We start from the raw sequence: 21,222 nt of genomic DNA, 5'->3' as shown, positions 1-21,222 counted from the left end.
CATACAACTATCTACTGGGGCTTTGGGGGAAAAATAAATAAATAAAAATTGAAAAAAAAAAAAAGAACATTTAGTTGTCAGTAAACACAAGATCTATTTGTGTGCTGTCATTATAGAAAATTAAAGGAGATAACCTAAAAGTGATCTTTATAATTTACTTCAGAAAAAGCACCTTTTTGTTTAAACCATAATATTTTATTTAAAATGTTGTAATTCTATAAATGTTTTATTTTCAGTAGTACTTCTGCTGTGCCACTTTCTTTATTTTCGTAGGTATTTACATGGAGGATCCTGTTGGTGCCTATGGTAGGACAAAAGTACCACCACTCTTTCACCAATCTCCTACTCATCCTTCAAGGTTCTACTTCTTTGTGGAATACACACTAGACCAGGGATCTCTTTGTGCTACAGGTCCTTTTGGTAGGCATAAAATATTTTTAAAAACAAGAAATAAAATACATTGCATTACAAAGGAAATTTAGTCACATTGAAATAAAGTAATTAAAAATATTTTTAATTTATGATATAGTTATATATGTATTGCTTTACTGAATAACATTAAATAATAAGATCTACCGATGGGTCTAATAACTACTAAAATTTTGAGGTAGTGATGAAAATAAATGATTTTTTTAAGATATCTGCAACAACTATAAAGTGATACAAAAATACCTGTGATTTCTATTGGTGACAGAGTACTACGAATACTACTGTGGTTTGTTGCCTGGGTTTATAATTGAAGAAAATACTGAATTTTGATCAGAGATTAGTAAAAATAACGATTTCCCCCATATATTTCAGTTAGCTATTGATGCATGACAAACCACCCCAAAACTTGGGGCTTAAAACAGCCATTTTATTGCTCATGATTCTGCGTCTCAGGGATTTGGGCAGGGCTTACTGGAGACAGTTGTCTCTGTCCCAAGTGATGTTGGCTAGAGGATCGAAGATGGCCTTGCACGGTTGGGGACTTGGTATTGGTTGTTGATTGCGGGGAGCTTGGGTCTCCTCTAAATGGGGTCAGTCTCTCTCTTTCTCTCCATGGCCTTTCACGATAGTCTAGCGTGAGTTTCTTTACAGTGTCTGGTTTCCAAGAGGGTAAAAATGGAGACTGCCTGGCTTCTTAAGGCTCAGGGTTCACCTGAGCAAGTCACTGGGTGAGTTCAAATTCAAGAGGAGGAGAAATACACTCCACCTGTTGATGGGACAAGTGGCAAAATCACATTGCCACGGGCATGTGGGCTGGGAGTCATTTGTGGAAATAATCTACTACAGTTCACCTGCTGGTCACAATTCTCATCCCTTCCTCATTGCAAAATTACTCCTTTTGCCTTCAGGAGTTTTATCTCTTTTGGCATTGGCTCAAAGTTGAAGGTGTTGCAATCTAAATTAGCCCCACATCCCACTGAGTCTCCCTGCATGCAGTTCTTCTGGTGCAGATGCTCCGGAGGAGCTCCTTGATCTGGAGAACTGTGAAGTAAACAGTTATCGGCCCTCCTCACACCCTGCATACATGATGAGAGGAACAGAATAACTGCACTAGATGTTCCTGCTCAAAAGGGCAAAAAGGAGAATGATCTGTATGGTTCTGAAATCCAGACTGGCACATGTTGCCAGTTCCCCTAATTCTGAGGCACAGGGTGTTCCTTGTTTAGGGCCCATTTCTGCTCCTTGGAAGCACATCTTTCCAATAAACTCGAGAGTCCTAGATGATCCTGTTCAAATTGAGATATTTGTAATATGAAAGCACCTTGCATCATTCTTGGCACTTAGTAGGCCCTTGAAAATGTTGGATTGTTTAACATTACTTTCTCAATAGGTGCTGTTCCCATAGAACATTCAAAACATTGGTGTTTATGGGCCGGCTCCGTGGCTTGGCGGTTAAGTGCGCGCGCTCTGGTGCTGGTGGCCCGGGTTCGGATCCCGGGCGCGCCCCAGGGCACCGCTTCTCCGTCCAACGCGGGGCCGGGTCCCACGTGCAGCAACGAGAAGGATGTGAACCTGTGACATACAGCTATCTACTGGGGCTTTGGGGGGAAAAAAATGAATAAATAAAATCTTTAAAAAAAAAAAAAAAACATTGGTGTTTAACATATTTTTTTACTTGTGCATGCAAGTTTAAAGATGAAATATTTGTAAGTTAGTGATACCATATTTCTTGAAATTTTTGCTCACAATTTTTTTATAATAACCTTTAACCTTTTTAAATAATAACATTTTGTTTTGCCTCTCCTCATTTCCTCTGTAATTTGAAGCAGTTAAGCTTTGGTTATCTCTACTATGTAGATTTGGTCTACATGAATCCAGACAGCAAATTCCATGGTGGGGGTGCTAAGATCTTTCTCTTTACTTCGCCCAGGCTGGGTCACACTAGGTCCTTTGAGCCCACAGTCAGCCTGTGGCAGAGGGTGTCCTTTGCCTTCCCCCAAACTCTGCGGAGTCATGTTCATGGAGGTGAAACTACTAGGCCTAGATGGTTAGACGGACACATCCAACTTTGCTTACTGTGGCAGCTTTTTTGGGGGCAGGGGTAAGCGTGTTAGATTGTCACCAAAGATGGCTGCCAGTAATTCTTCCCATTCTTATTCATGCATGTGGCTTCTCCCATCAAGAGATGGAGGCTGTTTCCCCTTCCCTTGAATCTAGACTGGTCTGTGACTGGCTTTGACAAGTGGCAGAAGTGATATTGTGTCAGTTCTGGGACTAGGCTTTAGGAGGCCATGCAGTTTCTGTTTTCACTCTCTTAGAAGCCAGGTACCACATAAGAAGTCTAAGTACCCTGCTGGGAAGAGAGACCCAGCCAGCCCCCAGCCATGCCAACCTTAGCCAAGGTGCCAGTAACCTGAGTGCAGCCTTCTTGGATAGTTTGGCTTCAGCCAACTCCCAGCTGAATGCAGTCACATGGATGACTCCAGCTGACAACATGTGAAACAGAAAAACTTAACTGAGCCGAGCTAACCCACAGAATTGTAAGAAATAACGAATTGTCGTTTTAAGTCACTATGCTTTTTGGTAGTTTTTATGTAGCAGTAGATAACTGAAACAGATAACAACTTTATGCCTGGGTTGTGTGTGACTTTATCTTGCATATCTTTATTTATTTAAATCTTTTTTTTTTTGTGAGGGAGATCAGCCCTGAGCTAACATCCATGCCAATCCTCTTCTTTTTGCTGAGGAAGACCGGCTCTGAGCTAACATCTGTTGCCAATCCTCCTCCTTTTTTTTTTTTTTTTTTTTACCTCAAAGCCCCAGTAGATAGTTGTATGTCATAGCTGCACAGCCTTCTAGTTGCTGTATGTGGGACGCAGCCTCAGCATGGCCGGAGAAGCGGTGCGTCGGTGCGCGCCCGGGATCTGAACCCAGGCCGCCAGCAGCGGAGCGCGCACACTTAACCACTAAGCTACCGGGCCGGCCCCATTGCATATATTTATAACCATATTTTCTCCTGGCAAAATTACACATAGTTCATATGATGAAATTATGTCACTGATGGTATATGTACTACAGGAGCCCATCTGGACAAGTTTGGAAGCCACTGCTGAAGTTTAGACTATGGCCTCTGGGTTATCCCCGTATTTCAAAATATGTGGGTCTATTTTTTTTTTTTTTTTTTATTGATGTTTTAATGGTTTCTAACATTGTGAAATTTTGGGTTGTACATTTTTGTTTGTCCATCACCCCATATATGACTCCCTTCACCCCTTGTGCCCACCCCCCACCCCCACTTCCCGGGTAACCACAGTCCAGTTTTCTCTGTCCATGTGTTGGTTTATATTCCACATATGAGTAAGATCATACAGTGTTTGTCTTTCTCTTTCTGGCTTATTTCACTTAACATAATACGCTCCAGGCCCATCCATGTTGTTGCAAATGGGACGATTTTGTCTTTTTTTATGGCTGAGTAGTAGTCCATTGTATATATATACCACATTTTCTTAATCCAATCGTCAGTCGAGGGACACTTAGGTTGCTTCCACTTCTTGGCTATGGTGAATAATGCTGCAATGAACATAGGGGTGCATAAGCCTCTTTGGATTGTTGATTTCAGGTGCGTTGGATAGATTCCCAGTAGTGGGATGGCTGGATCATAGGGCATCTCTATTTTTAATTCTTTGAGGAATCTCCATACCGTTTTCCATAGAGGCTGCACCAATTTGCATTCCCACCAGCTGTGTATGAGGGTTCCTGTTTCTCCACATCCTCTACAACATTTGTTGTTTTTTGTCTTGGTGATTATAGCCATTCTAACGGGCGTGAGGTGGTATCTTAGTGTTGTTTTGATTTGCATTTCCCTGATGATTAGTGATGTTGAGCATCTTTTCATGTGCCTATTGGCCATCTGTATATCTTCCTTGGAGAAGTGTCTGTTCATTTCCTCTGCCCATTTTTTGATCGGGTTGTTTGTTTTTTTGTTGTTCAATTGTGTGAGTTCTTTATATATTATGGAGATCAACCCCTTGTCAGATGTATGTTTTGCAAATATTCTCTCTGTGGGTCTATTTTTAATAGTATATTAGAGGGCCGGCCCCGTGGCTTAGTGATTAAGTGCGTGCACTCTGCTGCTGGCGGCCCGGGTTCAGATCCCGGGCGCGCACCGGCGCACCACTTGTCCGGCCATGCTGAGGCTGCGTCCCACATACAGCAACTAGAAAGATGTGCAACTATGACATACAACTATCTACTGGGGCTTTGGGGGAAAAATAAATAAATAAAAAATTAAAAAAAAATAGTATATTAGATACCATAACTGTATGTAAAGGACAGATATCTTATGCCAGGCAATATAGTGATTGTTTATATATTATGGTTTATTTAATCCTTATAAATAACCTCATTTGATAAGGCTTTATAGATGAGGAAACTTAGGCTGAGAACATAAATTCAGTTGCCTGAGGTCACACAGCTAGTAAGTGATGGAGCCAGGAATTGACTGCAGGTTTGTCTAACTCCAAAGCGTGTGCTGCCCCCATCTCCATCCCACTGCCTGCTCCCAACATCTTAGGAACATATATGTTAACTAGGATTTTAATTTAAGGAATGTGTTTAAGTTAACATAAGCCGTTGATTTGTGTCTATAAGCCAAGACAGAAACGTGGGAAAGGGTAGCGCTCTAGTAATCAGAAATCCAAGGTTTTTGGTCTTGGCTCTGATACCTCTGTAACGGTAGACCCCATATCCCCAGCTGAAACGGGGTTGGATTAGATCAGAGTTTCTTAAAGTGGGACACGAGGCCCACCTACATCAGAATCCCCTGGACCATTGTTTCAAACAAGCAGATTCCTGGGCCCAGCCCCACTGTGTGAGCATCTCCATGTGGGAATCAGTAAGCTTTCCAGGTGACTTGCTGCTTTTTAGGTTAAGTTTGCGAAGTTCTAGACTAGATAATCTCTTAGGTAGGTCCCTTTGAACTCTTAAAAAATGATGCTAGCTATATTTAATCACTTTAGCTGAGTGATATAATCGTATTTGTTAAAACAGAACTGTGTTCTTTACAATGTGAGCCTTTCCTAGGGTTAAAATGTAATATTCTCTGGGAAGCTTGTGGTAGTCCATGATTCTCTGATATCACAACAGACTATACAGACTCAGAACTTGATTTTGCTGCAACAGAGAGTTTAATTTCCTGCATCATCAATTTTCCCCTTTCCATTGGATTATTTTCATCAGCATACAAGTTAGATACTTTCTTCCATCCTAAAACATCCCCTCTTTCGATCCCATCTCCCTTCAGCTCTTGTCAGTATTCTCTTCTCCCCTTTCCAGTAGAAGTCCTCAGACGAGAGCGGTCTGTGGTCTCTGTGCTCTCACTCTCTGGAACTCACCCCATCAGGCTTTTGCTCACTGCTTCACCCCAGGTGCTCCTACCAAGGTTACCTCCTGGTTGCTAGCTTCAGTAGCCAGCCTCAGTAGTGACCTTCCAGGCTTTCATAGCACTGGACACAGTTGTCTACTTTCTTCAGTGGCTTTCAAGACACCACACACTCTGGGGTTCTAATGACCTCTGGGCCACTTCTCACCTGTGGCATCACTTCCAACTTTTTGGGATTACAAGTTCCTTTCATGATCTGGTAATCTCTATGGACCCACTTCCTAGAAAAAATTTTATCTGTTTATATTGACATTTTGTCATCAATATTAGTGTTCATCCTTTTTAATTATGGTGACTTCTAGGAAGGTTTGATTTAAGAGTTAAAGGTTGTAAGCTGAAATAGTATTTATAATGCAATTTTTGGCAATTCATATATTTCGTCATTTATTCTCTAAAGTGATCAAATGATAATATTAACATTTACAACTGGTTTATAGGTGATACTTAGATTTCCCTGAAAATAAGGTGTCATTGCCATGATATAATACTGAATGCTGAAATTCAGTGGGTCTCAAGACCTATTTTGAATCTCTTGGAAAGCCTGACAGTGGTCATTACATACAGCAATATAATTAATATTTCTATTAAATCTTGCTGGAGATAATTACTAAAAATTGCTATAAAACCTGAATATAAATTGTGGTAAAATATCCTATATTTATGTAGAATTATTCCCACATGGTCTATTTTAGCCCCATATTTAAGCTTTTAAAATATATTTAGTTCAATTTTAAGTTATTATTTAAAAGATTTTGTAGATAATTCTGTTATCCACAAATATTTTCATTTCTTTCTGTCCTTATTCGATCTTTGTTTATCTGTAGATATGATTCCTCTGTCGCTGTATCATGTACAATTTCGTTCAATTTTTAAAAATCTCAACAGTATTTTGTGAGTACTTTTATTAAGTATTATAGCTAGAATTTTTAAATGACTCATCTATCTGGTTTACTTAATAGTTCCTATCCAGCTGGGCATTTTTTTTTTTTTAATAATTTTATTTATTTATTTTTTCCCCCAAAGCCCCAGTAGATAGTTGTATGTCATAGTTGCACATCCTTCTAGTTGCTGTATGTGGGACGTGGCCTCAGCATGGCCGGAGAAGCGGTGTGTCAGTGTGCGCCCGGGATCCGAACCCGGGCCTCCAGCAGCGGAGCGCACGCACTTAACTGCTAAGCCACAGGGCCGGCCCGTCAGCTGGGCATTTTTATGATTTCCAGAGTTTCTCGATTACAAATAAATGCTATTAGATAGAATCTTTGTCAATGGAATTTTATTTTTATTTTAAAATTATTGCCTGCTGACAGATTCTTAGGAGTATGATTATATAATCAAAAACAAACCCAACCTTGCAGTCTTTGGGGTGTTATGATTTTTCTTTATTTTTGCCAGTTTTGTTGAAAATAGTTTCGTTATTTGAATTTGGGTTTCTTAATCATTGGCAAGGTAAAACTTTCCCCCATGGATTTAATATTTTTGTTTCCTCTTATGTGAGTTATCTGTTCCATATTTCTTGTCTGTTTATCTATTGGGATTTTACATGCTTGCGTAAGCTCACAACCCTTTATGATCAATCATATTGATTAGACTTTTTTTTAGTACATTATTTTCCCTTTTATGCTGATTTTGATTTTTTGGCATACAGAACATTTTGAAAACCTTCAGAACTTTGCATTTATGGCCATTCTTGGTGGATGATATTTTCTTTTTCTTTTTTTGAGGAAGATTGGCCTTGAGCTAACATCTGTTGCCAATCTTCCTCTTTTTGTTTTATTTCCCCAAATCCCCAGTACATAGTTGTATATCCTAGTTGTAGGTCCTGCTAGTTCTTCTGTGTGGGATGCCGCCTCAGCATGGCTTGATGAGCGGTGAGTAGGTCTGCGCCAAGGATCAGAACCAGCGAACCCCGGGCCACTGAAGCGGAAGGCGCAGACTTCACCACTCCGCCACCAGGCTGGACTCCTTTTTCTTTCTTTTTAATTGTGTTGATTGCTTTTATTTGCTACTATATTTTTAAACAAATTTGTAAACGCAGACATTTTACGTTTGTGGCAGACTGACAGTTTAGAAAGGATTTTTGCATGTGTCGTCTTATTTAAATGTCCCCATGGGTGATTATTTCTATGTTCCGTTTCTCTCCTTTTCCAGGCACCCAACAGGAGGATCCTTTATTCGTCCAAACAAAGTGAATTTTGGAGTAGACTTTCTTACTGCACTTAAGAACCGCTATGTGTTAGAAGATGGACCAGAGGAAGATGGAAAAGAGCAAATTGTTACAATTGGAAATAGACCTGTGCAAACGATTGGTTTTGACTCTATTATAAAACGGCAAAGGTAAGTGGAATTGATGATGCTGCCTTTTACAGTTTCATCAAGGTTCAGGGTTTAAGTTCACCTGACTGTGTGTCGATGCTCAGAACTTTGCTCCCAAATTGGTCTATCCTTTCTACACAAACAGCAAGTTGAAATCGGAGAAATCCAAGGATCGAGTATTCAGGAATTAAAATCATTATTTTAGCACAGAGTCGTTGGACTTTTCTAGAGGTATTGAAACACTGATTTGCCCATTATTAGTATTTATACCATACTATCTTGTATGACCAATTATTAAGTAACTAAAGTTGACATTTTGGTCCTTTTCTATTTCATGGTGACATTTCTAGCTGGATAAGTCGGAAATGGAAACAGAAGTCTGAGTTGTCACCTGTGCCCTGAAGCATGCTAGTACCATCTATACCGAGTAGTTCCCATCTCTGGGGGCGCACCCTTACCACCTGGAGCGCCTTTGAAACATGCAGAATCCTGGGTCCCAGACCTATTGCATCAGAATACCGTGGGCTCTTGCTTTTAGGAAGTATCCCAAATTGTTATGTAGCGTTCTGAGGGGCACTAAAGAATGCGTTTTAAAACTACTGAGTCTGAACATTCTCTGTTCTCTGAAACTCTCTGTACATGGTGATTCTGTGCAGAGAGGCTCACTGCTCATTCTGATGAAGTGTCTGAATCAGAGAGTGGAGCTGATATTCACACAGCAACACTCAAAACTGCACGAGAACCTTCCAGGTTACCCAGGTTTCGTGCTGGTCAGTGCTGTGCTGTTTGACCCTGACCTCGATGAGGCGTCCCAGTAGTGACCACTGTGGCCACTGTGGAGAGTAGATTTGCAGCTACTTGGCATAGGCCTGCAATCTTCTACTTTGTCTGTCAAATAAAAGAATTAAACTGTGGTTTTGTTCAAAGTAAATTTCTTTGCTACCTTTTTGTTGCTGTTGTGTTATTATTATTAAGATTTAACATAGTACAAAAATTAAAGTGCACATAGTGACAATGTTGAAGAATAAATTCATTTCTTGTTACTTCTGCTTTTTAGCACAGATGACCAGCATTAAAAAAAGAAACTCAGAATAAATCAAGATTTTAAAAAAAATAACAACTTGACTGTTTGCTAATCACAAGACAATATACATTCATTGTTGAGAATTTAGGAAATATAAATTGACCAAAAGAAAGTCACGACCAATGCTACCGCCAAGAGAGAACTGTCCTGAATAGTTTTTGCTGTTTATCCTACTGATCTACGTGGATTTAAAAACTATATGCTTCATAGGGTTGGAGTTCTTTGCTTTATTTTTTCCATTTAAAATGCAAATATTTAAATATATTTTACCTTAAAAGAGGCACTTTTTTTCTTATTGGTACATCTCTTTCAGAGTATACCACGGGATCTGTGAATATTACCAACAGATTTTGCCATCAGAGTTGCAAACAGATTTTCCTCCCCTAGTTTATGAACAGCTGCATAACTCATGGATTTTTCTGGTGAATGACCCTACTACTTGAGTATTATTGTGTTCAGTAATTAGCTAGTGTCTTTCTTGGAACGAACCCAATGTTGGAGTCGATCAGGCTGGGTTCGGATGTAACTAAGCCACTTTCTACCTCTGACACAAGTTAGAGTTAGTTACTTATTAGTTACTTATCATTTCTAAGCCTCAGTTTCCTCATTTACAAAATAATACCTAAGCTGTTAGAGCTGTTGTGAATAGCAAGTGAATCACGCAGTGAATGGTAGTCATCATTATTAGGGGCGATAACCTTTACTTTAAGCCATTGTATTATCTCCTTAATAACATCCAGCTGACCAGCTTTGAGTTTATACCACTGAGGAAAAGACTTATAATAAAGGAATCAAAAACAAATAAAAATCATTATGTATGATTGCTCTTGAAGATGGCTTGGCTCTGGAGTGATGTCTCTATGGAGACCCGGGTTCCTAAGCTTTGTACCAGTTTCCCTTGACACTGCAGAGAACTCACTGGGGCACAGCAGGATATTTTTAATTTTAGAGGGAAGCAGTGACATCTGTTAGACACGGTGCAAACTGCTAGTTTGGAGTAGTTCACGGTCTCATGATAGTCCTGCAATCCCCGATGGTGTCATCTCCCTGCCCAAGCTGGGTTTGTGATGACTGCTGTGATAAAAAGCAAGCATCTCCTGAAAATCATCATAGCACAGGACATGGCGGTGGTGGTGTCTGATCTGATTCCAGGGTTTGGGAAGTTGTGCAGTGTCCAGCAGACACTAAGTTGATAGGATGTAAATAACTATGAAGTTATTTGGCCCTAACTACTTACTAAATAGAACTGTAAGGGGTTTCTTTTGGCCTAAGGGCACTGTGAAAAAAAGACTGAAACACCCAGGGCCCTGGGAACTGAGAAGTTTGGGAGCCTCTGCCCTAGAACTTGGAGCTGCCTTTCCCTTAGTTTCTGATGGTTGTGATAGCTCGTGCCTTGCATTGTGACCTTAGTGTTTCCCCTGAGGTTGTCAGTTTTATGTTTATTTTTATAAGTACTTATAAAATAACTTACTATTTGTCAGGCAGTATTCTTAGAGTCTCACAAATACTAACTCACTAAATTATCATAGCATTTAACAAAATTGTAAAATACATATAACACACACTTTACAATCTTAACCATTTTTAAGTGTATCGTTAAGTATATTCATATTATTGCGCAACCATCACCACCATCCATTTCCAGAACCTTTTCATCTTCCCAAACTGAAATTCTGTAGCCATTAAACAACAATTCCTTATTTCCCTCTCTTCCCAGCCCCTGGCAACCACCATTCTACTTTCTGTCTCTATGAAGTTGACTCCTGTAGGTACCTCATATAAGTGGAATCATACAGTATTTGTGCTTTTGTGACTGACTTATTTCACTTAGCATGATGTCCTCAAGGTTCACCCATGTTGTAGCATGTGTCAGAATTTCATTCCTTTTCAAGGCTGAATAATATTCCATTTTATGGCTATACCACATTTTTGTTTCTCCATTCTTCTACTGATGGACACTTGGGTTGCTTCCACCCTCTGGCTGTTGTGAGTAATGCTACTGTGAAGATGGGTGTATATCATAGCATTTTAAAGATGTGGAATCTGAGGCAGAGAGATGTTTGCTCACCCAAGGCCAAAGGAGGTGGTGGAGTTGGGATTTGAACCCAGGCAGTCTGGCTCCAGATTCTGTGTTCTGGACACTCTCAGGCACTATAGGATGTGGGCTCTTTTAACAAATAGAAAATACAGATTCTCTACACTTAATAAGTGGCTCCTGAGAGTATCTATTAAAGCTGAAGCTACACTCTCTAGGATGTGTCCCTAGAGAGACTTTCTCATGTGAGTGCAGGCAGTATACCACAGTGCTTACTTCCGCACTGTTGGGAATAATCCAAACGTCAACAGAGCAGTAAATAACTTAATTCTGGTCTATTCATATAGTAAAAAACTATAAGATGTGGAAGTGAATGTTCTAGAGTACATGTATCACTATGGATAAATCTCACTGCTGAACAATATACTGTTGAGCAAAAAAGTAAGTTGCTGGAGGATATATACAGTAGGATACCATTTATATCAAATTTCATAATATACAAAAATACTTTAGTTGTTTAGGGATATGGAAATATATAATGAAACTGTTAAGAAATGCTGAAGATTAAATAAACACCAAATGTTAGTGTTCTGTGGGAGTGGAGGAGGGGAGTGTGTTGTGGAAAGGGATGCAAAGGACTTCAGTTATATTTGTAATGTTTGTAATGCTTTATTTCTTTTTTTTTTTTTGGTAATGCTTTATTTCTTAAGTTGGGTGGTAGATGCTGATATTTGTTATTTTTGGTACCTTTTTATATTTCTGAAATACTTTTTGATTTTTTAGAGAGCCAATGGATAGCAAACATATTTTTGTATACATTTGAACTATGTGTTTTTCATGCAGTCAGCTGAACAAGTTGGAAGAAATTTCTTTGAGGAATCTTGCAGTAAATGGTGCTGGTGATAAAGGAGGAATTGCCAAAGCATGTCCTAGTATCCTTTTCAGTGATATCTCGTTACTGGAACCTGACTTTGGTTTTGATACTTGTGTCAGACGCTGCTAGTTGCCTGCTGAATGTCCACTCCCTCTAACTTTCTTTCTAACAGCAACTCACTTCCACCTGGGGCAGTCACTGCCCAGATAAATTATTTACCTTCCCAGACCCCTTTGCCTTCAGGTGAGGCAGTGTGACTCACCCTGGCCAATGAGATGTAAGTGGAAGTTCTGGATGGGGCTCCTTAAAAGGGGACAGACTTGGCCAGCATCTGCCTTCGGCCCGTTGCCTTTACCCTCCTCCCTGCCTTGAGCACAGACAGAACGCCCACGGCTCGGCAGCGTCTTGCGTGAAGAAGGCTGTCAAGCGTGGACTGGGAGAGCAGAGAAGGAGCCAGAGTCCTTGACGGTATCCCGGGGCTACTGCACCAGCCCTGGACTGCCTTCTTGGGGGTGAGTTTCATGCAGCTGAATGCAGTATTATTATAATACCTCAAAACAGGCTTTCCCAAAGTTTGTAATCTCTTTTCTCTAGCTTCTAAGTGTTTTTGTTTTTTGTGGGTTTTTTTTTTTGTTTTTGGCCATATATTGCTTTTATCCCCACAACTGAAAATATAGGAGATAAATTAAGAAAAAATTCCCAGTGGCAAATCAAATAGACTTTCTCTAACTTTAAAAGGTCTTCTCCCAGTTTTTTAAGTCTGCCTAATCTCTACATAATAATATGCAAAAGGTAGGGGCTTATAATCACTTTTCTCTGGGCAAAGACATGGCAGATGAGTAGCTCTCTTTAACAAAATATTTCTAACTACCCAACAATACCTACTTTGTGGTGACAGAAATTAGAGTAGAGCTCCCCAACCAGTGTGTCTGAGATGTTGATCTCCTCAGCCTTGGGGGTTTTTTGGGACCTGGGGCCCCTGGGGCATTTCAGCTGGTTGTCCCTGCCCGTGAGCAGCTGCTCTGTTGGCTCCAGCATGCTGAGAAGACGTGGTCATTTCCTCTGTAGGTTAGTCAGCGGAGTGAGGGGAATTGAAGTGGATAAGGAGCAGAGTTTGGTAAGAAGCAAAATACCACAGAGGTGTCTGGAGCCTTCTGTAATCTGCCTGGCCTAGATGATTTCAGAAGATTGGGAATTGGTTTAAGGCTAATTGTCAACATATTGGAAAAGTCAGTAGATGGGTTTGGGAATGTAGATTGTTTGGTTGATGGGAGTTGTCAGCAGTGTGCTGGAGAATCAGCACCTTGCTTGTTTATACTGCTCTTTCCTGGGGAAAAACATCCCCTAGGACTTGAAGAAATGAGGTTTCATGAGATAATCAAGTCATGGTTGATATCTGCAGATGCGGTGATGAATGTCTTGCAGTTCCTGATTGAATTCTTGCCCGGAGTGGAAGTGTTGCCTGTCACCCTTTTTGGGCTGACCCCCTCTCTAAGGTCATTCACTTGTGGGACTGAAGGCGGTGAGGGTGCTGCGGACCTGCAGTTGGGAAGCTCTTCCAGGGGAGAGACGGGCGCCCCCTGCTGCACAGCCGGCTCCGAACTCGAGAAGAGCATCTGTCCCCAGGAGCAAGAAGTGTACAGCGTCAGGAGCTCCGTGGACCGTGTGTGCACGTGTGCGTGTGTGGGGGGGGGCGGTGAGAGCACTACCTTAACAACCGTTAGAGTGTTTAGAGTTGATTTCAGGACGTAGATGGTCTGTGCGCTCTGTATAGACTCATAGAAATACTTACAGTTCTAGCCTACACAACGGCAAGTACGAGTGAGTGAAGAATTACTGGACTTAAACCCTTTTAACTAACCTAATGGCCCCGCGTTAGCAGGGCTGGGGGAACTGGGAGGTCGCTGGAGTTGGACTGTGAGGCGTGAGAAGCCCCCAGCTCACTAACGGCACGGAGGACAATGTCCAGGATGTAGTGGCCGTGGGGAGCACGGGGCGGCGTGAGGGGCTGCACTCCAGTGACAAGGAGGAAGCGCCCGCGTCTGGATCTAACGCCCCTGCTCCTGCAGTTGCTTGGAGACCCTGAGAGCAGTTGTGTGGCCCCGTGGGTGGAGGGGGAGCCCAGGTGGACCAAGAATGTGTCTGCTGCGGGTCTGGTGTTCCAGTCGGCCTGCGTTGTAACTTCTTTTCCTTCTGTTTGCTACTACACCTTTGGGTGGTGGTTATTCTACTTGTGGCTCAGACTGTTGTAGCCAGGAGCCCAGCTTTCCTCTGCTGTTGGTGCCACTGCGCTGCACTCTGCCAGTACTAAGACCTGTGGACTTGGAAGCGTTATGCTCCTCAGCCTCTCGTCATATGGGATAAGATTCTGTCCCCCGTATTCTGGGCATTATTTTCAACTCACTACCTGTGCCGCATTTTCTTTTAAAGTCTCCTTTAGGTCAGAGTTGGCAAGCTTTTCCTTAAAGAGCCAGAGAATAAATACTTAAGGCCTGTGGCCAACAGGAAAACTCAAGGTTATTATGTAGATACTTGTATTACCACCTAAAATGTAACCATTTAAAAATGTAGAAACCATTCTGAGCTCCCAGGCTGCAATAAACCAGGCAGCCTGCTGGAGTTGGGCGCGGGCTGAGGTTTGCTGGCCTGGTTGAGATCAGCCCTTTCTGTGCGTCTCTGCTGCCTTCCTTCCCTTCTTCCTGATCTCCTTGTAGAGCTTCCTAATTGGTACCTGCCTAAAATTGTTTCCTTCCAACTAATCCTGGATTGATGCCGCTATTTTTATAAAAAGCTACTTTCTCCATGTTTTGTGCTTAAACACTCCCTGTTGCATTATGGGGTATAAGAAAACAGATTTTGGATTGAGACCAATATGGGTTAAAATTCATACTTGTTGATCTGGACAAGGCTACACTGTTACCAACTTCTCTGTGCCTCAGTTTTTTCTTCTGTGAAAAAGGACAGGAATGCCTGGGACCGGTCAGCAGCAGCTGCAGCTGCAGTGCACACCCTTTTGCACACTTGTCCAAGCTAACCCCTGTTGTCTCTCCTGGAGATGCCGTAATTATTTGGAGATTCCCACGGTGTAGAGTGTAATGGTGTGCCATGGGAGAACGTGTGTGTGCTGGATGCGAGGCTGCAGCTGCCGAGCACCGCCAAGGGCACGGCCTGTGGGTACACCTTAGGTGCTTAATAAATCAAAATTACCATCACTGTTTTTTTTCTCTCTTTCTGTTGGATAATGATAGAATGGTTTAGCATTATGACATTTGGTTCTTATTCATTTGCTTGTAGATGTTTGTCTCAAGTTTGCAGTATGTGACAATGAACTTTTTAGTTTCTGAATGAACAGTTGGATGATTTAAAAAGGTAAAAGTTATATGTGATCATGAAAAATTTCAAGCAGAATAGAGGGTATGAAGTGAAAAGTTAAAGATCCCATGCTCCAGAATTAAGAGGTAACTACTATTATGTCTTCTATGATTCTTTCTTTATTACTGTTTCTTAACACGTGCTTTTAGATATTAGAAAGGTAGATTTGTCAAGAAACCTGTTGTCATCGTGGGATGACGTCATAGATATTGCCGATCAGCTCAAAAACCTGGAAGTTCTTAACCTCAGGTATGAACTCTTGGTTGCCTGATTGTCACATAATATAAAGCTCCTAATGTTTCCTTGTTCCCTCGTAGCATCTCTGTGGGCATGAGGGGGGAAGACGGCTTAGTTGAATTTATCTAAGCTTAACTCATTCTAACTGGTTCTTTAACTTGTTCTTTAATATTCTTTGATTGTTGTAGTTTTTCCAATGGTCACATGCAGTGATTCATTAACAGAGAATGTGTTTTACTTTTGATTGGGTGAGGGGTGGGATAGGTTGACATATTGAGCTGAGAGAGCTCCAGATTTCTTGTAAGCCTGACGGTAAAAGATGGGTCATCTGAGGGAGTCGATATCTGACTGGAGAGTGGGAGAGGTGGTATTAAAAGTGCTTGTTCATTCTGAAGCTTCTAGCGTTTAATTGCTTTAGGAAAGAGTAATTCCATTGGAATACTGTTTAATTCAGTTCTGATAAGGACTTTTCACTAATCTACATATTTTGCTAGTGTCACAGTTTTCCAGGCCTTCTAGAATATTTCTTAGTTTTAATCTCCGAACCCTAACTTTCCAAGGGCTCAGCCAGGCTTCCCCTTTCATACTTGAGCCAACTTTACATATACATGTGGGTTGTACCTGGCTCGGGCAGGTTCAGTGTAGCAGATAGCCAGGCCTAAATTAGTTGTACTCCCAAATAGAGCAACGGGTGTAATTTGACTGATGGTGTCTCCTCTTCGGGATAAGGGCCGATATGTTTTAATGGTATCACTTATTTCAAAATGATGTCAAGATTGAGTGCTTTCTGAGATTAGGATCTTGAGAGAACTTAAAGGGCAGTAATGTATTTCATCCATCTTGATAGCAAAAGGGCAGACGCTGTTTGGAGAAGCAAAATCCTAGCCCATGCTCTGGCGTGTCAGTAAGTCTCCTGAGTGGGGCTGCATTTTGCAGTGTCCAGAGCCGCATCTTATGAAGCTGGAAGTTGAGCTTACAAATGCCCGAGCCTTACGTTTTAGGAGACCTGCAGCCTCACCTAGCCGCCCTAACCCTGCGAGAACATCTTTGCCCGTCAGATACCAAAACGTTGCATATTGTAAATGTTAAGAATTAGGTAGTCTTAACTCACTTGTTTTTGATAGAATTTCATTTTAAGGTTGAAACAAAGCAAACTCCCTCATATTAAATCCCAAATTGTTGCTTTCAATGACTGTTTCATGTGGGCCTACTATACAATAATAAGCACATTGTTTCTTTTTCTACACAGTGAAAATAAACTAAAATTTCCCTCTGGTTCACCATCTCTAATCGGAACATTTTCTACACTGAAGGTGTTAGTCCTTAACCAAACAGGAATAACATGGGCTGAGGTAATCACATTTCTTTGATTTATTACCCAGTATTAAGCACTTTTAAATTCTTGGTTTGATAGGGAATTGAAGCACAACTGTGGGTTCATTTTAATCATCCTGTTATCCAAATAATAGGATTCTTTAAACTGCCTTACCGAAAGCAGTTACAAAGCCGCTGTGGTGAAGGAGAATTTTATATCTAGGAATCCGTATTCTCTCTCGGCTCGTTCTCATTTGTTCTGGTGTCTGTCTGAGCAGTGCCACTCCACAGCGGTGTGCGGTAAACACGTGCCGAGCTGTCAGAAGCCTTCCAGATAGCTGGTGATTGAGCTTTTAGCTATCTGAGTTTTCCCGAAAGTGTTCGTAGGGCAGAGGCCGAGCAGCAGAAAGATTCTCACGTTCTTTTCTTGTTTGAAGTTCAGCTCCTAGACTCACTGTTGGGTGTGTACGTTGTATACAGCTGGGTTCCACAGTGGACCTGTGGGTCCTTGGCCCGGCAGCAATTGGAATTCATATCTAGTACTACTGTTTTCTGTCAGGGGTTAACTGACTTCACACACCCAGAATATTCCACTTTCAAACCAAGTGCAGATGAGTACATCCCCAGCCAAGTTGTTCTTTTGTGAAATGCCCCCGAGGCACCTCCTGTAGACATAAGTCGCCTTTAACTTGTGCCCTTAAAATGGCCACAGCCATCTAACTTCTTTCCTAGGGCTCCTTCCTTATGAGTTCCTCCCTCCCCAGCTTCAGATTGAGCATTAGAACAGAAAGAGCACGGAGACATTCAGGTGGTGGAGATGGCAGTAAAGTTCAAGTGAGAAAATTTAGAAATAGTTGTTGAGAAATGTTCTCTGATTAGTATATTCTTTACAAATCCAGATTGGCATTGAGAATTAAAGAAAGGTGTTTAAGATCAATTTTTTTCCTTTGGTTATGCGAACTGTATCAAATAATGGAATGTACTAGGTCAGCACCTCCAGTGCGGGTGCCTTAGTACATTCCGGACACACCCAACTGGCGCATCGTGCAGAGTGCCGAAAGTGTATGTTCCCATATCATTAAAATGCGGCCCCTTAACCTTTTAATTTTGTCACCTGTCTACTGGCTTTCCTGGCTTGAAATATAGTCTGTAATGAAATATCCACAAGGCTCTTTATTTCTAAAACAGGAACTAAACTGAACTCATGTGGAGGTTATAGTTATAAACACGCGGGAAAAAACAACCAACAGAGGTCACTTCACCCTGAACTGAGTTTTCCTCCTAGGTGCTCCGATGTGCCTCTGGGTGGCCTGTCCTTGAGGAACTGTACCTTGAGTCTAACAATATTTTCATTTCAGAAAGGTAACAAGGGTTTACTTAAATGCATCTGTCACCGTTTAGTCATTCTGAATAAATAAATGGTCTCAATTATACCTACTATTAATTTTTAGAAGGATTTGCAAATAAGAATTAGAAAAATGCTTATTATTCATTGCCTTCACAAATTATGATGTCAACTAAAACTTCACTAATTCATTCTAATTGAGGAAAAACCCATCAGAGTGAAAGCTCTGAATTAAATATATTTGAAGACATGAATTTTATTAGTTTTCCAATAACTTCTGTTTCTAAATAGAAGTTCTGTAGGATATGCTATAAGGATTAAAGAATGCATTTTTAATTAGCATTATCTGTTTAAAGTTGATGTAACAAAGTATATGTTAAAGCTTGTTCTCTTAAGCAAATTAAATATGTTGTCTCATTTTCCTCTTTTGTTGATATCAAGTTACTATGTAAAATAAACTTAAACATGGGTAAATTTAGGACAAATTTTCAAAGGATTCAAATTAATGAGGTTTTACTGTACAGAATGATTTTATTTATTATACATGAAAATGCAAGTTTTTTTTAAATTAAACTTTTTATTTTGAGATAATTTTAGATTCACATGCAGTTATAAGAAATAATACCCAGAGATCACCTGTATCTATTACCCGGGTTCCCCCACTGGTAATATCTTGCAAAGCTGTGGTACAGTGTCACAGCCAGGATACTGACATTGGTGCAGTTGAGGTACAGAACATTTCCATCACCACAAGGATCCCTTATTTTGCCTTTTTATAGTCACATCCACTTGCCTCCTGGCCCCAACCTGTCCTTAACACCAAATGCAGATATTTTAAGGCCATATCTTTGAAAACAATTAAGAGATTAAATTCATGTTGAAAAAATCTTATTTTCCATACAGGCCTGCTGATGTTCTACAGATGGTCAAGTTATTAGACCTTTCCTCTAATCAATCAATTGATGAAAATCAGCTGTTTCTAATAGCTTATCTGCCCAGGTAATTTGCTCCTAAAATGCCTACTACAATAGCGCCTAGTCAGTTTTTAGTGAATGGATCATATGCTATATGTACTTTCTCAATGGAAATATGATAGTGATGATGGAATTCCCAAATCGAGTAATTCCCTTTGGGAAGTTTTTATTTGAATTTATTTAGAAAATTTACTTGTGAACCACATACAGTGTAGTCTATATCTGTACTAGATTGAAGAATACACTAATTGAAGAATGAATAATTTGGCCCTGATGCTAATGTTGAAAGTCTTCATTCATTAAACTTTGGGAAATAAGACCCTGTCTCTTTCCTCTTTGAGACCCATTTAGCACCTAGTACAGCAGTAGGCACCCAGGAACTGTTAGATGACTATAGAATCATTAGAATGTAGCACAAAGAATCCACTTTGCATGCTCTAAATTTATAGACTTCATGGTTTCTAAGCATTTCACAGGAGATGAAAACCTAGGATGCAGGAAAAAATTTACAAGTCTAGTCTGGTTGATAGCCCATACCATTTTATATTGTTCTATGTAATCAAATTTAACATTTTAAATTTCAGATTAGAACAACTAATCCTTTCCGATATTGGAATTTCTTCTTTACATTTTCCGGATGCTGGAATTGGTATATAAGATTATTAAATCCCATATCCTCCCACCCCGGCCCCCATACTTGAGCTATTTCTTTCACTTCTACTGTGTAACGTAATTCTCGTTTTTCTAGGGTGCAAGACGTCAATGTTTCCTTCCTTGCAATACCTTGTAGTAAATGACAATCAGATATCACAAGTAAGAGCTTCTTCAGAAGCGCATACTGCACTGTCGCTTATCGCCACTCTCATGACGGAGTTGTAGGTTTCTTCTATTAAAAAATATTTTAAATTGAAAGAGAAATGCTTCTTCAGAGTGAAACTCCTCATATAAACCCAAAAATATTAAGAAATTAGTTTAATTCACACTTACGCAGACTGTCATTTTATAAGGCATAGTTATAGAGTGAAAATATGTGCTCTTCCCAGTGGCTGCTGGGTGTGATGAAATTCTGTGCCTCCAGTTGGAATTAGGGGCTTCTTTTCTGTTGCTAGTTCAAATAATCTCAAAAATTATCCTGAAACATGTTTCTTTTCATTTGTTGGGTTTCAGTGGTCATTTATCAATGAGCTGGATAAGTTGCAGAGTCTGCACACCTTGTCCTGCATGAGAAACCCCCTGACCGCAGGAGGCAAAGACGCGCAGACCACCCGTCAGTTCATCATCGCCAGAATTGGTCAGTTGAGGACCCTGGACAGATGTCAGGTGAGCCTCGTGTCCTGACGAGATATTTAGACTAGAAAACAAATTATCAAAACATGTAAAAAGAAATTATATTTGAGTATTATAAAGGGTATCAGATGTAGTTTTCCTCCGAATGGTAAAATATTATCCTTGTGCATTGTAGTGACTGTGGTTCTTCCCGACTCCTCAGGAGTTAGTGTTGCACTTAGATTAGGGCAGAAAAACCTGGTGCTCACCTGCCTCCTCGCTGATTTATCACCACCTGAGGAGGGTGAGGAATACTGGGTACTTTCTCCTTTTTCTTGAGGGGAATATAGGCAGAAAGAAGACAGAACCACAAAGCTTATTTATCCTCTCCTTCTCAGCCACTCTTCTCATAAAATTGGGAAGGTAGTGCTTTGCCAGCCCGTCTGTGCTGCTCGCTTGGAGTAAGTCAGCTCCCCCAGGGTGGACCCTCCAGGCCACCTCGAGGGCGACCGTCCACACCTGGCATAGTCCAGAAATTG

At 40.7% G+C, this 21,222-nt stretch overlaps 1 protein-coding gene across 6 annotated transcripts in view; it reads left to right on the top strand.

Annotated features, from left to right (window-relative positions):
• The window catches only part of TBCE (tubulin folding cofactor E), an 82,495-nt gene that overhangs the window by 54,254 nt on the left and 7,019 nt on the right, over window positions 1–21,222 (top strand). For 5 of the 6 annotated variants that reach the window (XM_058542986.1, XM_058542984.1, XM_058542987.1 and 2 more), the window contains 9 exons: window positions 8,018–8,203; window positions 12,145–12,233; window positions 15,697–15,796; window positions 17,034–17,136; window positions 18,384–18,460; window positions 19,347–19,442; window positions 20,002–20,066; window positions 20,166–20,230; window positions 20,585–20,737. In XM_058542986.1, the coding sequence (XP_058398969.1) occupies window positions 8,018–8,203; window positions 12,145–12,233; window positions 15,697–15,796; window positions 17,034–17,136; window positions 18,384–18,460; window positions 19,347–19,442; window positions 20,002–20,066; window positions 20,166–20,230; window positions 20,585–20,737 (934 nt within the window). Of the gene's footprint in view, window positions 1–273; window positions 421–6,693; window positions 6,761–8,017; window positions 8,204–12,144; window positions 12,234–15,696; window positions 15,797–17,033; window positions 17,137–18,383; window positions 18,461–19,346; window positions 19,443–20,001; window positions 20,067–20,165; window positions 20,231–20,584; window positions 20,738–21,222 lie in introns of all 6 variants that reach the window. The other variant, XM_058542983.1, reaches the window with a different exon arrangement.

Source organism: Diceros bicornis, chromosome 6, assembly GCF_020826845.1.
Source record: "Diceros bicornis minor isolate mBicDic1 chromosome 6, mDicBic1.mat.cur, whole genome shotgun sequence".
Taxonomy (NCBI): domain Eukaryota; kingdom Metazoa; phylum Chordata; class Mammalia; order Perissodactyla; family Rhinocerotidae; genus Diceros; species Diceros bicornis.
This window is presented reverse-complemented; position numbering and strand designations above follow the sequence as displayed.